The 18,146-nt window shown below is 41.3% G+C and overlaps 1 protein-coding gene across 2 annotated transcripts in view; it reads left to right on the forward strand.

Moving 5' to 3' along the window:
* BAG4 (BAG cochaperone 4) overlaps nucleotides 1-18,146 on the forward strand; it is a 35,543-nt gene extending 17,397 nt beyond the window's left edge. For both annotated transcript variants that reach the window (XM_066380346.1, XM_066380345.1), the window contains 3 exons: nucleotides 13,763-14,017; nucleotides 15,439-15,693; nucleotides 16,340-18,146. In XM_066380346.1, coding sequence (XP_066236443.1) covers nucleotides 13,763-14,017; nucleotides 15,439-15,693; nucleotides 16,340-16,822 — 993 coding nt within the window. In that variant the 3' untranslated portion in view covers nucleotides 16,823-18,146. The remainder of the gene's footprint in view (nucleotides 1-13,762; nucleotides 14,018-15,438; nucleotides 15,694-16,339) is intronic.

The raw sequence follows: 18,146 nt of genomic DNA on the forward strand, positions 1-18,146 counted from the left end.
GGGGCGTCGCCCTGCCGCGACCAGAGCCACTCCAGCGCCTGGGGCAGAGGCCAAGGAGCCATCCCCAGCGCCCGGGCCATCCCTGCTCCAATGGAGCCTCGGCTGCTGGAGGGGAAGAGAGAGACAGAGAGGAAGGAGGGAGGGGTTGGAGAAGCAAATGGGCGCTTCTCCTATGTGCCCTGGCCGGGAATCAAACCCGGGTCCCCCGCATGCCAGGCTGACGCTCTACCGCTGAGCCAACCGGCCAGGGCCTCCTGGACAACTCTTTATCCACTGTGCCACCAGGCTCCTGTACCAATTTTTATGTGGACATACATTTTCAGTTCTCTTGCTTGGGTATAAGCGTAGGAGTGGAAATGCTGTTTTAACTAAGATGTGATATCTAGTATGCATGAAGTGGTATCTCATTGTGGTTTTGATTTGCTGATCCCTGATGACTTAATTATGTTGAGTGTCTTTTCATATGCTTATTAGTCATTTGTATATCTTATTTGGAGAACTATTTATTCAGATCTTTGCCCATTTATTTTAAGTTATTTTTTTAAGTGGGTGAGAGAGAGCAAGGGAGGGAGATGGGAAGCATCAATTCTTTGTTGTTGCATCTTAGTTGTTCATTGATTGCTTTCTCATACGTGCCTTGACCGGGGCTCCAGCAGAGCCAGTGACCCCTTGCTCAAGCCAGCGACCTTGGGCTCAAACCAGAGACCATGGGGTCATGTCTATGATCCCACGCTCAAGCTAGCGACCCTGCGCTCAAGCTGGTGAGCCCACTCAAGCTGGTGACTTTGGGGTTTCAAACCTGGGTCCTCAGCATCCCAGGTCAACCGCGATCCATTGTGCTACTGCCTGGTTAGGCAATCCTTTGCCCATTTTTAAATTGGGATTTTTAACTGTTGAGTTATAAAAGTTCTTTATGTATTCTAGATAAAAATTCCTTATGAAATATATGACTTACAAATATTTTTCCTAGTCTGTGCATGTCTTTTTGCTCTCTTCATGGTGTCTGTTGGAGCACAAATGTTTTTGTGTTTTGCAAGAAGAGAGAGAGAGAGACAGGAAAAGCATCAACCGAGAGAGAGAAAGAGGAAGGGAGAGAGATGAGAGGCATCAACTTGTAGTGTGTCACCTTAGTTGTTGATTGATTCTCATATGTGCTTTGACCAGGGGCTCCAGCTGACCCTTTGTTCAAGCCAAACCTTGGATCATGTTGATGATCCTGGGCTCAAGCTGACAACCCCGTGTTCAAGCTGATGAGTCTGTGCTCCAGCTGGTGACCTGGGGTTTCGAATGTGGGACCTTAGTGTCCCAGGTTGATGTTCTGTCCACTGCACTACCACTGATCAGGCAGAGCATAAATGTTTTTAACTTTGAAGTCTAATTCATCCTCTTTTCTTTTGTAGTTCTTGCTTTTGGTGCCATATCTAAGAAACCATCACTGAAGCCAAATCACAAAGATTTGTCTCTATGTTTATTCTTCTAGGAGCTTTTTAAAAAGTAGTTTTAGCTTTTACATTTAAATCTATGTTCCATTTTTAGTTAATTTTTGTATATGGTGTGAAGTAGTGTCTAACTTCATTCTTCTGCACCTCCCTCTCTAAGTGTTCAGTACCATCTGTTGAAAAGACTATTTTTCCTCACTGAATTATCTTGGTTCCCTTGTTGAAAATATATTGACCATAAATATGAGTTTATTTCTGGACTCTCAGTTCTATTCCATTGGTCTTTATGTCTGTCCTTATGCCAGTATCAAATTGTTTTGGTTATTGTAGTTCTGTAGTAAATTTTTTTTTTTTTTTGTATTTTTCTGAAGCTGGAAACGTGGAGAGACAGTCAGACAGACTCCCGCATGCGCCCGACCGGGATCCACCTGCACACCCACCAGGGAGCGATGCTCTGCCCCTATAGGGCATCACTCTGTTGCGACCAGAGCCACTCTAGCGCCTGGGGCAGAGGCCAAGGAGCCATCCCCAGTGCCCGGGCCATCTTTGCTCCAATGGAGCCTCGCTGCGGGAGGGGAAGAGAGAGACAGAGAGGAAGGAGAGGTGGAGGGGTGGAGAAGCAGATGGGCGCTTCTCCTGTGTACCCTGGCCGGGAATCGAACCTGGGACTTCTGCACGCCAGGCCGACGCTCCACCACTGAGCCAACCAGCCAGGGCCTGTAGTAAATTTTGAAATTAGTGTGAGTCCTACCTTCCCTTTTTTTTTTCTTTCAAAATTTTTTTGGCTGTTCTGGGTTCCTTGGATTTTCATATGAATTTTAGGATCAACTTTTCAATATCAGCACAAAAGGTAGCTTGGATTTTCAATGGAATTACATATAGATCAATTTGAGGAGCAGTATGCATTATTTCTACAGTTAACATAAGGGAAAGACAAAACTCCTTCAAGTCACGGGTCACAATTTTTCTTAGCAATGATTTCATCAATTAATCTTATTGATAAGGATTGTTCCTAGGACATAACACTTTTCTCCCTTAGGTAAAGGAATTTATTACATGCATATATTACATATGTTCAAGAAAGAGTCACTTATTATTTAGTAATGACTTTTTGAAAGCAACAGCAGAGATGTGAGAAAGCTTTTAGATACAATATACAAGTTGTTAGATTCTAAACCCAAAGGTAATAGACATACACCTGTATGGGGTAGCACATGCATTTTCTGATGAAACAGATTCACATTTATCTTCTGACTGAAACAGACTTTTGTTAGTGATATGTATATATGACTGCTTTCTTTTTCTATTTTTATTTTTTATTTATCTTTTTTCAAAATGTAAAAAAAAGTTTATTTAGAAAGTGACAGAGGTAGAAGAAATGGGCCTTAGGAAACAAATTACAGAGGCCAAGGAAGGGAGCTTAGGAGAGAGACACGCCGGGGCAGGGCAGAAAGGAAAGGCACCGGTGTGCTCCTGCCTGACTGGCTTCTTTTTTAAAAAGTTCAATGGTTTTGCCTGAACAGATGGTGGCACAGTGGATAGAGCTTCGGCCTGGGACACTGAGGTCTCAGGTTCGAAACCCCGAGGTCACCAGCTTGGGTGTGGGATCATAGTCATGACCCCAGGTTGCTGGCTTGAGTCCAGGGGTCGCTGGCTCGAGCAAGGGGTCACTCGGTCTGCTGAAGGCCCCCAGTCAAGGCACGTATGAGAAAGCAATCAATGAACAACTACCACAAGTATGAGTTGATGCTTCTCATCTCTCCTCTCTCTCTCATGCTAAAAAGAAAGAAAGAAATGATTTCTCCCTGGCCAAATACCGTGGTTGGTTAGAGCATCATCCTGGTACATAAAGGTTGCTAGTTCAGTACCCAGTCAGGGCACATTCAGAAACAGATCAATCAGATTGATGTTTCTCTCTCTAAAGTCAGTAAATAAATTTTAAAAAATTAAATGGTTTCATTTATTCATCTTCTAACTGCCACTTCATGTTAGTGTTGCCACATGATCATTCTTCTGTTTGGTAGATTTTATAAATCCTAAAAATTCTAATTCAGAAACAGGTTTAATAAATCAAGAATGCCTAATTTCGTGTGTTTGTTTTCTGAGAGTGCGGAATTTACATGTTTCTTTAGAAACTGTTAATGTTGCTAAGGCTTCTGACCAATCCACAAAGTTGATTAGCCTACTTTCCTTTCAGGTGCATTTATGTGCTATGCAGGTATTGGGGGCAGTCTCTGATACACAGATTTCCATATTTTTCAGAGGTTTGTTTTGCAGCTAATAATAAGGACTGTTTAAGAGGAGTGTGGAGGGTGGTTTATGGCTCCGGGTGTGAGAGCAACTCCTGCAGAGGCTGTGTTTCTACAAGCAGGAGATACTGTTGGCAGACTGTTGATGACGTTCATGAGGTTTTCTCTGAGTTCTTTAAACCAAGATTATTTGCTTTAATAGCTTCTTCATTCCCATTGAGGACTTGTGGAGGTGAAAGAAGCCTGGCCTGATTTTCTTCCTCTTTCGCCTCCGCGTCAGAGCTCTGAAACGGAGCCAGGAACGCCTTCATTTTTCTTTGCTCTGCTGCTAGGCTACTTTTCAGAAGACTTAAAAACTTTGAAACATTGCTGAAATGTGATCATTAGCTCATCTTTATCCAACATCCTTAGCAACTGCAAGGCTAATACATATTATTCTGACTCCATGTTCTTCTGTACACATGTACATTGCAGCTGTATATCAGGTAGTTCTTGGGTACTTGGGAAAAAGTATAAACTCATAAAGATATATCAAAACCAGGAAGAAATTTATATGACAAACATGCAGGTTTTCTAGTAATGATGTGGGTTGTTTAAAATCCTTACTGATCATTAATTCAACTTTCTTTTCTTTTTTAAAAAACTTTATTTATTTATTGATCTTATTTATTTATTTAATTTTTCTGAAGTGAGAAGCAGGGAGGCAGAGAGATAGACTCCTACATGTGCCCAACTGGGATCCACCTGGCAAGCCCACTAGGGGGTGATGCTGTGCCTATCTGGGGCGTTGCTCCGTTGCAACTGGAGCCATTCTAGCGCCAGAGGTGGAGGCTATGGAGCCATCCTCAGTGCCCAGGCCAACTTTGCTCCAGTGGAGCCTTGGCTGCGGGAGGAGAAGAGAGAGAGAGGAAGGAGTGGGAGAAAGGTGGAGAAGCAGATGGGTGTTTCTTCTGTGTGTCCTGGCCGGAAATCGAACTCAGGACTTCCACACGCCAGGCCTATGCTCTACCACTGAGCCAACCAGCCAGGGCTGTTGATTGATTTTAGAGAGAGAAAGAGAGAGATCAATTTGTTGTTCCATTTATTGGTTGATTATTGTATGTGCCATAACCAGACAGAGATTGAACCCTCAACCTTAGTGTATCAGGAGAACACTATAACCATCTGAGCTACCTGGCCAAGGCTCAGCTTGCTTTTCTAAAGTTTCTTTCCCACGTATCTTCCAAAGGATGAAATGTGTTGGGTGTTTCACATTGATTTTCTCATAAAAGGAGATCTTCTCTTGGCTTCTAAGAGATTACACCATAGAACACAGAGTGCCTGGGGATAGAAATCATCTAACAAAGATGAAAAGTCCTTTTATAACATTGTGAACTGAGAAAATGATACAAAAAGGCGTTGGTCAGAGCCAGTACACTTTGACATTCGATTTAAAGGAGAGCTAGGTTGTAAAATAAAGTTTATTAAGTACTATGGTAAGGAGCCTCTGTGAGACAAATATTGGAATGGTTCTTTGAGTAGAAGTATTGCATGAGGAAGCAGCTGGTGGATAATAATAGTTTTGTCAATTCCAGAAGTGAGTATTAGTAGAAATTCAAGTTGCTATTGGCTGCTAATAAAAATGAAATTTTGGAGTATTTTGTGATGAAGCCTTCCATGTTTTTCAATATAAACACAAGGAGGATTTGTGATGTTGCTAGAAGAAACTTTTTTTTTTTTGCTTTGATTCTGTCTGTTTGCCTTTTTTTTTTTAAACAGGGACAGAGAGAGTCAGAGAGAGGGATAGATAGGGACAGACAGACAGGAACGGAGAGAGATGAGAAGCATCAATCATCAGTTTTTCGTAGCGACACCTTAGTTGTTCATTGATTGCTTTCTCATATGTGCCTTGACCGTGGGGCTACAGCAGACTGAGTGACCCCTTGCTCTAGCCAGCAACCTTGGGTCCAACCAAGCTGGTGAGCTTTTTGCTCAAACCAGATGAGCCCGGCTCAAGCTGGCGACCTTGGGGTCTTGAACCTGGGTCCTTCCGCATCCCGGTCCGACGCTCTATCCACTGCGCCACCGCCTGGTCAGGCTGTTGTTTGATATTTATTTATCAAATGGAAAGGGAATTCATTGAATAGTATATCGCTTTCTGAGTAAGAGATCTGACCACTTTTCTCTTCTTTAGATTCTACATCTACACAACAGTTCATTAACTGTGACAACACCTTTTGGGAGAAGTATTTCATACTAAATAATCTTTAGTTTGCAGTGGGATGACATATGGTTTGACATTATTTTGACTTTGAGTGCTAAGTCATGTCTATATTTACATCTAGAACAAGAGGAGCAGTTGGAATTTCTCTGAGTTTAAAGAACTAGTCTCCTGATTTCTTCTGGAGTCCAAAATGAGACTTTTACAGAAATTCAGCGACTGTCAAAGATTTTATTCTTCAGTTTCAGATTTCCCCTTGACATAATCTGCTGACAAGCTTAATCCCAGCTTGCTGTCATCAGATACAAGTTTCCCTTCATTAAAAAGGCTACCTGGATACCAGTGAATTAGCTGTGGTCCTAGCAGCCCACTGGATTCTGCACACACTTAGGATTTCATGACCTTTTAAATAGCATCAACAAAATTTGTATTATTATACAAAGGAATATAACTTGCCCTGGCCAGATGGCTTGGTTGGGTGGAGCATCTTCCCAGTGCCCAGAGGTTGCTGGTTTGATCTCCAGTCAGGGCATATACAGGAACAGATTGATGTTTCTGTCTCTCTCTCTGTCTGGCTTTCTCCCTTCCCCTCTAAAAGCAACAAATAAATTTAAAGAGGAATACCGTACAACTTTATTATTAAAAAATTGGAAAATAAAAGAAATAAAACACTTTTAATTATATTATCCTACTGAGAGAAAGCAGAGTTTGCCAACTCAAAATATTCCTTTTTGATATTGATTATTTTAAGCTGGTTATTTTTAAGAAACAAAAGACTCAGGAAAAAACCATTGACCCTCCTACTTCCCTTTTAAAAGAATTCAGATTGGAAAAGCAGCTTAACGGCTGGGAGCCGTTCTCTCTAGCTCAGGGGTCGGGAACCTATGGCTCGCGAGCCAAATGTGGCTCTTTTGATGGATGCATCTGGCTTGCAGACAAATCTTTAATTAAAAAAATAATAATAATGTTAAAAATATAAAACATTCTCATGTATTACAATCCATTCATTTCCTACCACTCATGTTCATGGTTGCGGGTGGCTGGAGCCAATCACAGCTGTTCTCCGGGACAACACCAAATTTTTATTGGATAATGCATAATGTACACGGGTCGTTGTATGACTCTCATGGAATTACATTTTAAAATATGTGGCGTTCATGGCTCTCTCGGCCAAAAAGGTTCCCGACGCCTGCTCTAGCTGTTTACCGTAGCGTACATGAATTAAGTGTGGCAGACAGATAGGGAGGATCCAGGTTAGTCTGTCTGTTCCATTCCCTTCTGTGTCCTCTTGTTTCTGGGTGGTCCAGCAAGAATTTGTTCACCATGTTTGCTCTTCCTCATCTACCTGTGAATTTCCTACTTTCCCTTTCTCCCTCTCATTAGTCCAGAATGGCATATAAGCCTCAACTGCCCACTGTGACCTTGGATTTCATACTCTTATGGAACCCCTGAGTGTACATATGTAGTAAAATTGGTTGTTCTGTCTCATGTTAGTTTGAATATTAGTCTAGCTAGAAGAACTTAAAAGGGTAAGAGAAAAATTATGTTCCACACACTAATATATCCATATTTGGGTAGACTTGTTTGTAGCCTTTTCCCTATCACATTTATACAGCTTTAAACTTATTGTACATATACTTTACTTGTCATGTGTACTTTTCATGTTAATCTCCCATGTACCCATCTCTCAGCTTCAACAAGTAGCAATGCATAGCTATCTTGTTTCATCTACAGTGGCACCTTGAGATACGAGTTTAATTAGTTCTGTAACCGAGCTCGTCAGTCAACTTTAGTCAACTCGTATATCAAACAAATTTCTCCCATTTAAAATAACTGAAAGATTTAATCCATTCCAGCCCTGTGAAACATCCCCAAACCATTCTAAATTATGAAAAAAAGACGTCTTTAATTAAGAAACACACATGTATACTTTACCAATGCATAACAAAATATATGAAATAAAAGAAAAAAGTGTTATTTAGTACTGTATTCTTACCTTGGAGACAGACGAGTGCGGCTAATGGAGGTGAATGGCGGAGGAGGAGGGAGGGAGGAAGGGATGCAGGCACTGTAGACACGTAAACTAAAACTGCACTTTCCTAACACTAAATGTAAACTGAAACTGCACTTTCTTTACTTAAAATGAAACCACAAAAAGTAATTATAAAAAATGTACTTACTTAAGCTTAACATTACGTATTTTTTATTTAATCATCACCTGTTTTTGACTTTTTGGTTGCACTTTCTGTACTTGCAGGACTTTTGAATAAAAATCTATCCAAAGAGGTTTGCTTTTGCCTGCCTTTTAAAATGTTAGGGAAATGTGACAAACAAGTGTCATTAAAAAGTGATGAAGCGGCCCTGGCTGGTTGGCTCAGTGGTAGAGCGTCGGCCTGGCATGCAGGAGTCCTGGGTTTGATTCCCGGCCAGGGCACACAGGAGAAGTGCCCGTCTGCCTCTCCTTCCTCTCTGTCTCTCTCTTCCCCTCCCGCAGCCAAGGCTCCATTGGAGCAAAGTTGGCCCGGGTGCTGAGGATGGCTCTGTGGCCTCTGCCTCAGGCACTAGAATGGCCCTGGTTGCAGCAGAGCGACGCCCCGGATGGGCAGAGCATCGCCCCCTGGTGGGCATGCTGGGTGGATCCCGGTCGGGCACATGCGGGAGTCTGTCTGATTGCCTCCCCATTTCCAACTTCAGAAAAAAAAAAAAAAAAAAGATGATGAAGCATGACCAGTTGAAACTTTTTCTGCGTGTTTCTTTTCAATGAAACTTGAAAGCTTCTCCCACATTGCCAGCATGTCTTTAATTTCACTTGTAGAAATCACTTCCTCCAACTCTACCTTCTCCTCACTACTAATCTCTTGCAGAAGTTCCGTATGTTGCATCATCTGTAGCTCCTTCAACTCCTCAGTTGAGTTCCTCCTCATGTTCCTTGACGAGCTCATTTATGTCACCCTCATCTACCTCCAGACCCATCAACTTTCCGAGGGACACAATGTCCTCCAACTCTTCTACCTCAGTCTTGGTCTCTGATTTGAATCCTTTGAAGTCCCTGTCTGCAACAACATCAGGCCAAAACTTTTTCCATGCCGAGTTCAAGGTTGTTCTTGTAACCTCTTGCCATGCCAAGTCAATAATGCGTAAACATATCACGATGTTATAGTGATCTTTCCAAAACTCTTCAAGGGTAAGAATGTATTCTCAGTTACCTCAAAGCAGCGGCGGAACAAGTGCTTTGTGTAAAGCTTTTTAAAGTTGGAAAGGACCTGCTGGTCCATAGGTTGCAAGATTGAAGTCGTGTTGGGTGGGAGGTAGAGGACTTTCACGAATTTGAACTCATCGAGAATGTCATCTTCAAGACCAGGTGGGTGGGCTGGAGCATTATCAAGGATTAGTAATGCTTTCATTGGGAGTTTATTTTCTTGAAGATATTTCTTCACTGCAGGACCGAAGATGAGATTTACCCATCCAATAAAAAACTGCCACGTAACCCATGCCCTAGCATTGGCACACCACATAACCTGCAGTTTTTAAGAATCTTGTGAGTCTTAAAGGCTCAAGGATTTTTAGAATGATACACTAGCAGTGGCTTGACTTTATAGTCACCACTAGCATTTGCACACAATGCAAGGGTCAGATGGTCCTTCATGGGTTTATGGCCTGGCAGCTTCTTCTGTGCGGTGATGAAAGTCCTCCGGGGCATTTTTTTCCAAAACAATCCTGTTTCATCACAGTTGAATATTTGTAAGAGGATGTAGCCTTCCTTTGTGATAAGCGCAGCAAAACGTGTGATGTACTCCTCAGCTGCCTTAACGTCAGCACTCGCAGCTTCCCCATGCCTCACCACTGAGTGGATGCCAGATCTCTTCTTGAAATTTTCAAACCAGCCATGACTTGCCTTAAACGTATCTTCTGCTGCCTCTTTTGAGGTTGATGGTTCTTTCTTCTTCAAGTCGCCATAAATAATACGTATCTTTTCGCATATTACAGTCTCCGTCACTGTATCTCCTGCCAGCTCTTTCTCTTTCCCCCACACCAGCAGAAGCTTCTCCATTTCTTCATGGATATTTGGCCTTAATTGGGACAGAATTGTAGTTCCTTTCGCTGGATTTGTGCTTTTGATGGCATCCTTTTGTTTAAGGATGGTACAAATTGTAGATGTATTATTGTGGTAGTACAGCCTTGCCAGTTCAATCACTCATACACCAAGCTCATGTTTTTCTATTATTTCTTGCCTTCTATCGACATCATTCTCTTCTTTTCACCACTGTCCTTTACACTCACTTTCTTTGGCCCCATGATAGCACACAAAAAAAGTTAGTAAAAAATGCAAAAAGGATGCAAGAACGAGTACAGAGCATGAGATTCGAATTGATTCTGCGGGCGGCAGGTAAGGAAGAATGAGATGCTGGTATTGTGCTGCTGATACTGGACCCGTCCGCCCACGCACCAACTAGTGGCAACTTCCCGAATAACGACTCGTATCTTAATTTTGCTCGGATCTCGAACAAAAATATGGACCAAGTCACAGCTCCTATCTTAAAAAAAAAAAAAATTGTATGTTGGTCTGCTCATATCTCAAGGTACCACTGTATATCCTTGGAGTATTTTGAAGCAAATTCCAGGCATAATATTATTTCGCTTGTAATTATATGTGTAACTTTGAAATATAAGAAACTTTTAAAACATTACCACAATGTCATTATTGTAACTTAAAGAAAAAAATGTAATTCTTTAATATCATTAAATAATCTGGTCAATTCTAACAGTGAATTGTTAAAGCAGAATAAAATTCCTCAATGAATAGCCTATCATCACTTAATCATTCCATTATTATAGGACGTTTAGGTTGTTCACAATTTTGTGTGATTATTTTTCTTTTCTTTCTTTTTTTTAAGTGAGAAGAGGGAAGATAGCCTGACCAGGAGGTGGTGCAGTGGATAGAGCATCGGACTGGGATGCGGAGGACCCAGGTTCGAAACCCCAAGGTTGCTGGCTTGAGCATGGGCTCATCTGGCTTGAGCACAGGCTTACCAGCTTGAGCACAGGGTTGCTGGCTTGAGCATGGGATAATAGACATAACCCCATGGTTGCTGGCTTCAGCCCAAGGTACTGGCTTGAGCCAGTCACTTGCTCTGCTGTAGCCCCCCAGTCAAGGCACATATGAAAGCAATCAACAAATAACCAAGGAGCCACAACGAAAAATTGATGTTTTTCATCTCTCTCCCGTCCTATCTGTCCCTATCTGTCCCTCTCTCTGTCTCTCTATCACAAAAAAAAAAAAAGAAGAAGAGGGGAGAAAGACTCCCACATGTACCCCAACAGGGAGCCACCCAGCAATCCCTGTCTGAGGCTGATGCTGGAGTCTACCGAGGTATTTTTAGTGCCTGAGGCTGATGCTCAGACCATTGGAGCTATTTTCAGCACTCAGAGCCACTCTTGAACAAATTGAGCCTCTGGCTGTGGGAGGGGAAGAGAGAAAAAAGGGGGAGAGGGAGGAGGAGAGAAGCAGATGGTCACTTCTCTTGTGTGCCCTGACTGAGAATCAAACCTAGGACATCTATACACCAGGCTGATATGCTTTCCATGAGCCAACTGGCCAGGGCTAGGAAGAATTTCTAGAAGTTAAATAACGGTACAAAAAGTCATGTAATGTTTTTTCTTATTTGTTTTTTCTTTTAAGATGAGAGGAGGGGAGGTAGTGAGGCAGACTTCCAGATGTGCCCCCACTGGGATCCACCCGGCAATCCCATCTGGGGCTGATACTTGATTACTGAGCTATTTTTAGTGCCTCAGGCTGACATGTTGGATCACCACAGCTCTCCTCAGCGCCCAGGGCCATGTAAGAACCAGTTGAGCCACTGGCTGCAGGAGGGGGAGATGAGCAGGAGCAGGGGTGAGGCAGATGGTTACTTCTGTGTGTCCTGACTGGGAATCAAACTCAGGAGGTCCATACGCTTATCACTGAGCCACTAGCCAGGGCCTCACGTAATGTTTTCAGTCTCTAATTGTGTATGTTGTATTAAGGGATTCTTTGTTTAGGCACAGTTACCTCTGGGCAGAAGACCTTAACAGCCTCCAAATAGGGAATGATTCCTTGCTGGGATCTTCAACTGAACCAGGCCATGTGGTGATTATTAGTCTTTTATCTTCTTGCCATAAAAAAAGTATAACTAAGAATTTAAGTCATTTTCTATGGTATTATGAGCTCTCTTCCCACATTGATTTATCCCACTTTTTGATGTGTTAGATATCAGTTTTGAATTTTATTTTCTTCAGTCATTAACAGCTGTGTAATATATCAGGATTTTTTTTTTATTGAGGTGTAACTGAAATAATAGTTTGAGGCATACAACATAGTGATTTGATATTTGTGTATATTGCAAAATGATCCACACGATAAGTCTAGATAACATCATATAATTCTTATTCTTCTATCTAAAGTGTGAAGGATTATGTAGTCTTAGTGAAAAAGATGAGTATTGGAAAAAACTTGATTCTATGTATTAACCATTTAAAAAAGGTAAAGTGGAAATTAATAGAAAACATTAAGGTAATCATTTAAATTTAGAGTTTCGATTTAATTCTGTTTGGATCACTAAACTCAGGATTCTGGGTGTCAATAATAGTCTGGATAGGTGATTTAAAACTAAAATAAGCAATAAATGAGTAATTTGTCTCTTGTCTGCTGTTATTATCTGGGCAGCAGAGTGGGGTAGTACAAAGAACACGAGATCTGGAGTCAGCTCTGGGTCATGTCCTGACCTTGCCATAACGATACCAACAATAATGATATAATAAGTATTTACTGCCTGACCTGTGGTGGCGCAGTAGATAAGGTGTCGATGTGGAACGCTGAGATCACTGGGTTGAAACCCTGGGCCAGTCTGGTCAAAGCATATATGGCAAGCAACTACTACAGGTTGATGTTTCCTTCTCCTCGCCTCTTTCTCTCTCTCTCTCTCTCTCTCTCCTCTCTCAAATCAATAAATCTTTAAAAATAAATAAATAAATACAGTTTATTGACCATACTACGTGCCAGTTACTATATTAAGCATTTTCTCTTTTTTTTTTTAATGACAGAGATAAGGACAGATAGGGACAGACAGGAAGGGAGAGAGATGAGAAACATCAATTTTTTGTTGCAGCACCTTAGTTGTTCTTTGATTGCTTTCTCATATGTGCCTTGACCAGGGGGCTACAGCAGAGCGAGTGACACCTTGCTTAGGCCAGCAACCATGGGGTCATATGTATGATCCCATGCTCAAGCTGGTGAGCCCACGCTCAAGCTGGATGAGCCCATGCTCTAGCTGGTGACCTCAGGATTTCGAACCTGGGTCCTCTGCATTGCAGTCCAAAGTTCCATCCACTGCACCACTGCCTGGTTAGGCTATATTAAGCATTTTCTATATGTCATCTCATTTAATTTTCATAACCCTGCAAGACAAGTTTTTGATTTTATATATTCAGAGCCTCTAGCAGAGCTAAGTCCTTTCTTTTGTATTATGATTTTCTTCTTTATCCATTACCCTACTCTTCCCAGAATCCCCTCCCCAGTCTGTAAGTTTTCTGCTGTTAGGGCTAATTGTTAGCTGTACTTACGGGATGTGTGGATTGGAAGCTCTGCTCGCAGGCATCTCATCACCGTGTACTCTCTCATTGTTATGACACAGACTCTACAGCGATCATCTGAGTTTAATTATGGTATGTGATTATTAACATGTGAAAGAAAGAATGCTTCAAAGATTGCTAGTAGTTCGTATTTTTATTAGTTACTGATCTCTTTTCTTCCTAAAGTTTTCAAAGTTGGGCATTAAATCAAGGCATTTCAGTTCCTCTAACTCATCTTATTTTTTCTCAACTCTGCTTTTTTACAGAGTTTGAATTCTTATACAAATGGAGCATATGGCCCACCATACCCCACTGGCTCTGGGGCAAATACTGCCTCCTACTCTGGGGCTTATTACACACCTGGATATTCTCAGGCCAGTTACTCCACAGATGTTCCGAGCACTTACCGTTCACCTGGCAACAGCCCAACCCCAGTCTCTCGTTGGATGTACCCCCAGCAGGACTGCCAGGCTGAAGCGCCTCCTCTTAGGGGGCAGGTTCCAGGGTACCCTGCTTCACAGGTGAACATTCTTCTGTTGGGTTTATTTACCGTATTTTTTGCTCCGTAAGACGCACCTGACCATAAGACACACCTAGGGTTTTAAGGAGGAAAATAAGAAAAAAAATACTCTGAACCAAATGGTGTGTTAAAATATTTAATAAAATATACCACAATAATATTTCAGCAATGTAAACTCAACAGCAGTATTAACAACCATTAGTGCTGTTATTAACAAATGAGAAGAGACTTTAATGTTCAAATACTCTTCTAGTTGTCCAGGAACCTGCAGCAGCTAAAAAAAATGAACATTTGCTTCATAAGACACACGGGCATTTTCCTCTCCACTTTTGGGGGAAAAAGTGTATCTTATGGAGCGAAAAATACGATCTGTATATTTTTGGGGGGAGGGTTATATTTTTTAATATTTTATAAATGATGCCATGTTTATTTCTCTGATCACTTTAAGAAAGGTTCTAATATGTTGACGTAAGAAACATCCAAACATGTAGAGAATTTTTATGATTTTATTTGAACCAAACGGATGACGATTGCTGGGAAGCAAAATCTCAACGGCTTGAGAAAATGCTCCAGAGAATGGCAGTTTTGTACCTTATTTTATATATTAAATCAGAAGAGACTTAATGGGGTACATGAAATCCACTGGTGACAGATGAGGGAGGTGGGAGAAGCCAAGTAGGGAAATATCTGAGATTGGATAAAAAGTAACATGGATAGACAAAGACTGTTTACATTGATGGGTATAGGGTAGTTAACAGCTAACATTTACGGAATACAGAGGTGGTATCCAGGGAACAAGATGGCAATGACGAGTCTAGTGTTCTGGTGGGAGATTACTCTGGCATTTTAAGGGTATGTTCTTGTAGATGCAAAAAGACAATAGACAGGCTCAGTTAAGGTAAAGATTGATCTTTGTCAAGGAAGATACTGGCCTAGGACATGACTACCCATTGCTTTCAGTGAGGAAATTTCCATTCCAGACCATCCTATGTGGTTACTTTAGACCTCTGAGTTTATAAGGCCTCCCCTGAGCTTGTCAGATTTAGTATGTGGCTCCTTTTGGTCCACACATATGTCTTTGTTTCTGCTTTCTTATATTTGTCTACTTATATTGTGCACGGGGCAGACTTGTGCTTCAGCCATTGACTTTGAGGCCGTTCCTTCTGAGTCTGAGCGTCAGCAAATCTGGTATCTTTGGAATGAAGCTTTTTTAGGGTTGAAGAAATGACTATATTTGATCAGAGATGCTATAATTTAGCCAAGCAGTAGCTAAAATATACCCTGTTAAGGAGAGACGGAGCATCTCAGAATCTGTTAATACATACTAGAATATTTTCATTACCCTTTTTAAGGTTTTGGAGGGGTTTTTTGTTTGTTTGTTTTTTTAGCAATGACCAGCGTATTTCCTTCCCTTTAATCTAGAACCCTGGAATGAGCCTGCCCCATTATCCTTATGGGGATGGTAATCGTAGTGTTCCACAACCAGGACCGTCCGTACGACCACAAGAGGACTCGTGGGCTTCTCCTGGTGCTTATGGAATGGGAACCCGTTACCCCTGGCCTTCAGCTGCGCCCTCTGCCCCACCCGGGAGGCTCTACATGAGTGAAAGTGCTTCACCGTGGCCAAGCAGTGGCTGCCTTCAGCCACCTCCGTCACCACCCCCCCAGCAGCCCAAGGTGGGAGACGTAAACATTGTTCGTTCGATGTTTAGGGAGTTAAGAAAGCACAACATGAAACTCTGCGTTGGTCTTTGTTAAGTGGGGACTAGTTGCAAAAAGCTGGTGACTTACTACCTATAGCTCTGCCTAGCCCAGTTTCCTTAGAAAAGAAAAAGCTCACTTACTGTTATAGTACTATCTGAATGTTAAACAAAATCAAAGATTGTATTTATTACCTCAATCTATAAATAGAAGACAAAACCAATATGAAATTGTATGGTTTAATTAAACCAAAGACTTGAACATCATTTGTTTGTGACTAGGTTCCTTTTCAAGATCTTTAGATAAATTAATTTCTATTTATTAAGTCACTCAGTGGAGTGGGAGGTAGTAAGGGTAGATTATGAGTGTTCGTGATGATGACCTGTCTCAGGTAGATTCCAACCATTATACTCAGCAAATCTCTGCCTTTTACTTGACAGGGCACATCCTTTTATCTTTTTAGGGCTGTTTTTCTCAGTTCATTAATGAGGGAGGTCCAGTTTTATTGGTGGGGAATCTTTTCATGTACCTTCCTGGTCAGGTAAAAGATGTAGGCTGACAAGTCTGATGTCGATGGATTCTCATTAAAACAGCTTTTTCCCCTTTGCTCTCCCACTCCAAGGATTCCTCGTACTCCTATAGCCAGTCTGATCACGGTATGAACCGGCACAGCTTCCCTCGCAGTGTCCGTCAGTATGAGTCCTCGGGCACAAGGAACAGTGACCATTCAGACCCTTTGGACTCCCAAGTCCAGTATAGCGCTGAGCCTCAGCTGTACGGTAAAGCCACCAACGAACATCCCAGAAATCAAGAGCAAAGGAACAGTCCTGAAGAGGGCTTACCTTCAGATGAAGGTCCTCCACCAAGTATTAAAAAAATCATACACGTGCTGGAGAAGGTTCAGTATCTTGAGCAAGAAGTAGAAGAATTCGTAGGAAAAAAGACAGACAAAGCGTACTGGCTTCTGGAAGAGATGCTAACCAAGGAACTTCTGGAACTGGATTCAGTTGAAACTGGGGGCCAGGACTCTGTCCGACAGGCCAGGAAAGAAGCTGTTTGTAAAATCCAGGCCATACTGGAAAAATTGGAAAAAAAAGGATTATGAAAGGATTTAGAACAAAGGGGAAGCCTGTTACTAACTTGATCAAAACTCTTGATTTGGGTTAATTACCCTCTTTTTGAAATGCCTGTTGATGACAAGAAGCAATACATTCCAACTTCCCTTTGATTTAAAACTTACAAAACTGGTAAAGGACTTGGAAAAACATTTTCGTTATGAGTTATTTTCCGTTTTCAGACCAATGAATGTAATAGGAAACTATGGAGTTTTCAATAGTGCCAAGTAGACTTACTCCTTAAGAAATGTACGGATATCTGTCTGCCAGCTGCTTCTTATCAGCAGGAGGGAAATACACTGTAACAGGCATATCAGGAACCTACCAGAGGAGACTGGATATAATCTCAGACAAACAGGTTCTGTTTTTTAAAACTTTAGATTGTCACATTTTTGTACATTGTGACTGCTTTCAGCACACATCATGTGTAATTACAGCTTGGACTTTAGCCTTGTCGGACCTCTGTTTTGTTTTGTTATTTGCAGTTCACAAATATAGTATTACTCTATACTTCTTGGTACATTTTGTAGTAATGTGTTTAATATAATTATTCAAGAGACTATATTGACAGCCAGATAGTATGGCATTTCTGAATGAATTTATATCTTTTCACCACTTGAATATATTGCAATGTGTAGTGAATTCCTGAGGTACACTGTCTCTTTTTTTTGTATAGATCGTTAGGTTACAGTTTTACCACTTCTTTTCATGTTGATAGTGGAAGGCGATTTGGAAATGGCATGGTCATAGGAATGAAAATGTTTGTGGCCGTTTTTCTTTTTTGCTCTTTTATTGTATTTGGATAAAGGTCCACTTTAAAATTTCTTTCTTCTCTTCCTTAATTATCTTTTCAGGAGTGCTGCTTCCATATGGAGCATTGTGCTAGGTAACAGATGAAAAACTAAATTCCACAGTGGGTAGAAAGAATAACTAAAAGTAATAAATAGAACTCTATATTTAGAAGGCTATTCTTATTTGAAATACTAGTTTCACCATCAAGATCACTATGAGATTTTAGCTCAGTTTATAGTAAAAAACGAGGGTAAAAGAGAATTTATGCTCAGGGAATGAATCAGCCATAGCTAGAGTGGGAAATTATTTTTTTCTTTTAAAGGTAGATTTGATGTGCCCTGGCTGGGTAGCTCAGTTGGTTAGAGCATTGTCCCAATATGCAAAGGTTGCAGGTTCAATTTCCTGTCAGCACGTTATAAAAATCAACCAATGAATGCGTTAAATAAGTGGAACAACAAATTGATGTTTCTCTCTCTTTCCCTTCCTTTCTTCCTTAAAACCAATAAATTTTTTAAAAAGGTA

The sequence above is a fragment of the Saccopteryx leptura genome, chromosome 4 (genome assembly GCF_036850995.1).
Source record: "Saccopteryx leptura isolate mSacLep1 chromosome 4, mSacLep1_pri_phased_curated, whole genome shotgun sequence".
NCBI lineage: Eukaryota > Metazoa > Chordata > Mammalia > Chiroptera > Emballonuridae > Saccopteryx > Saccopteryx leptura.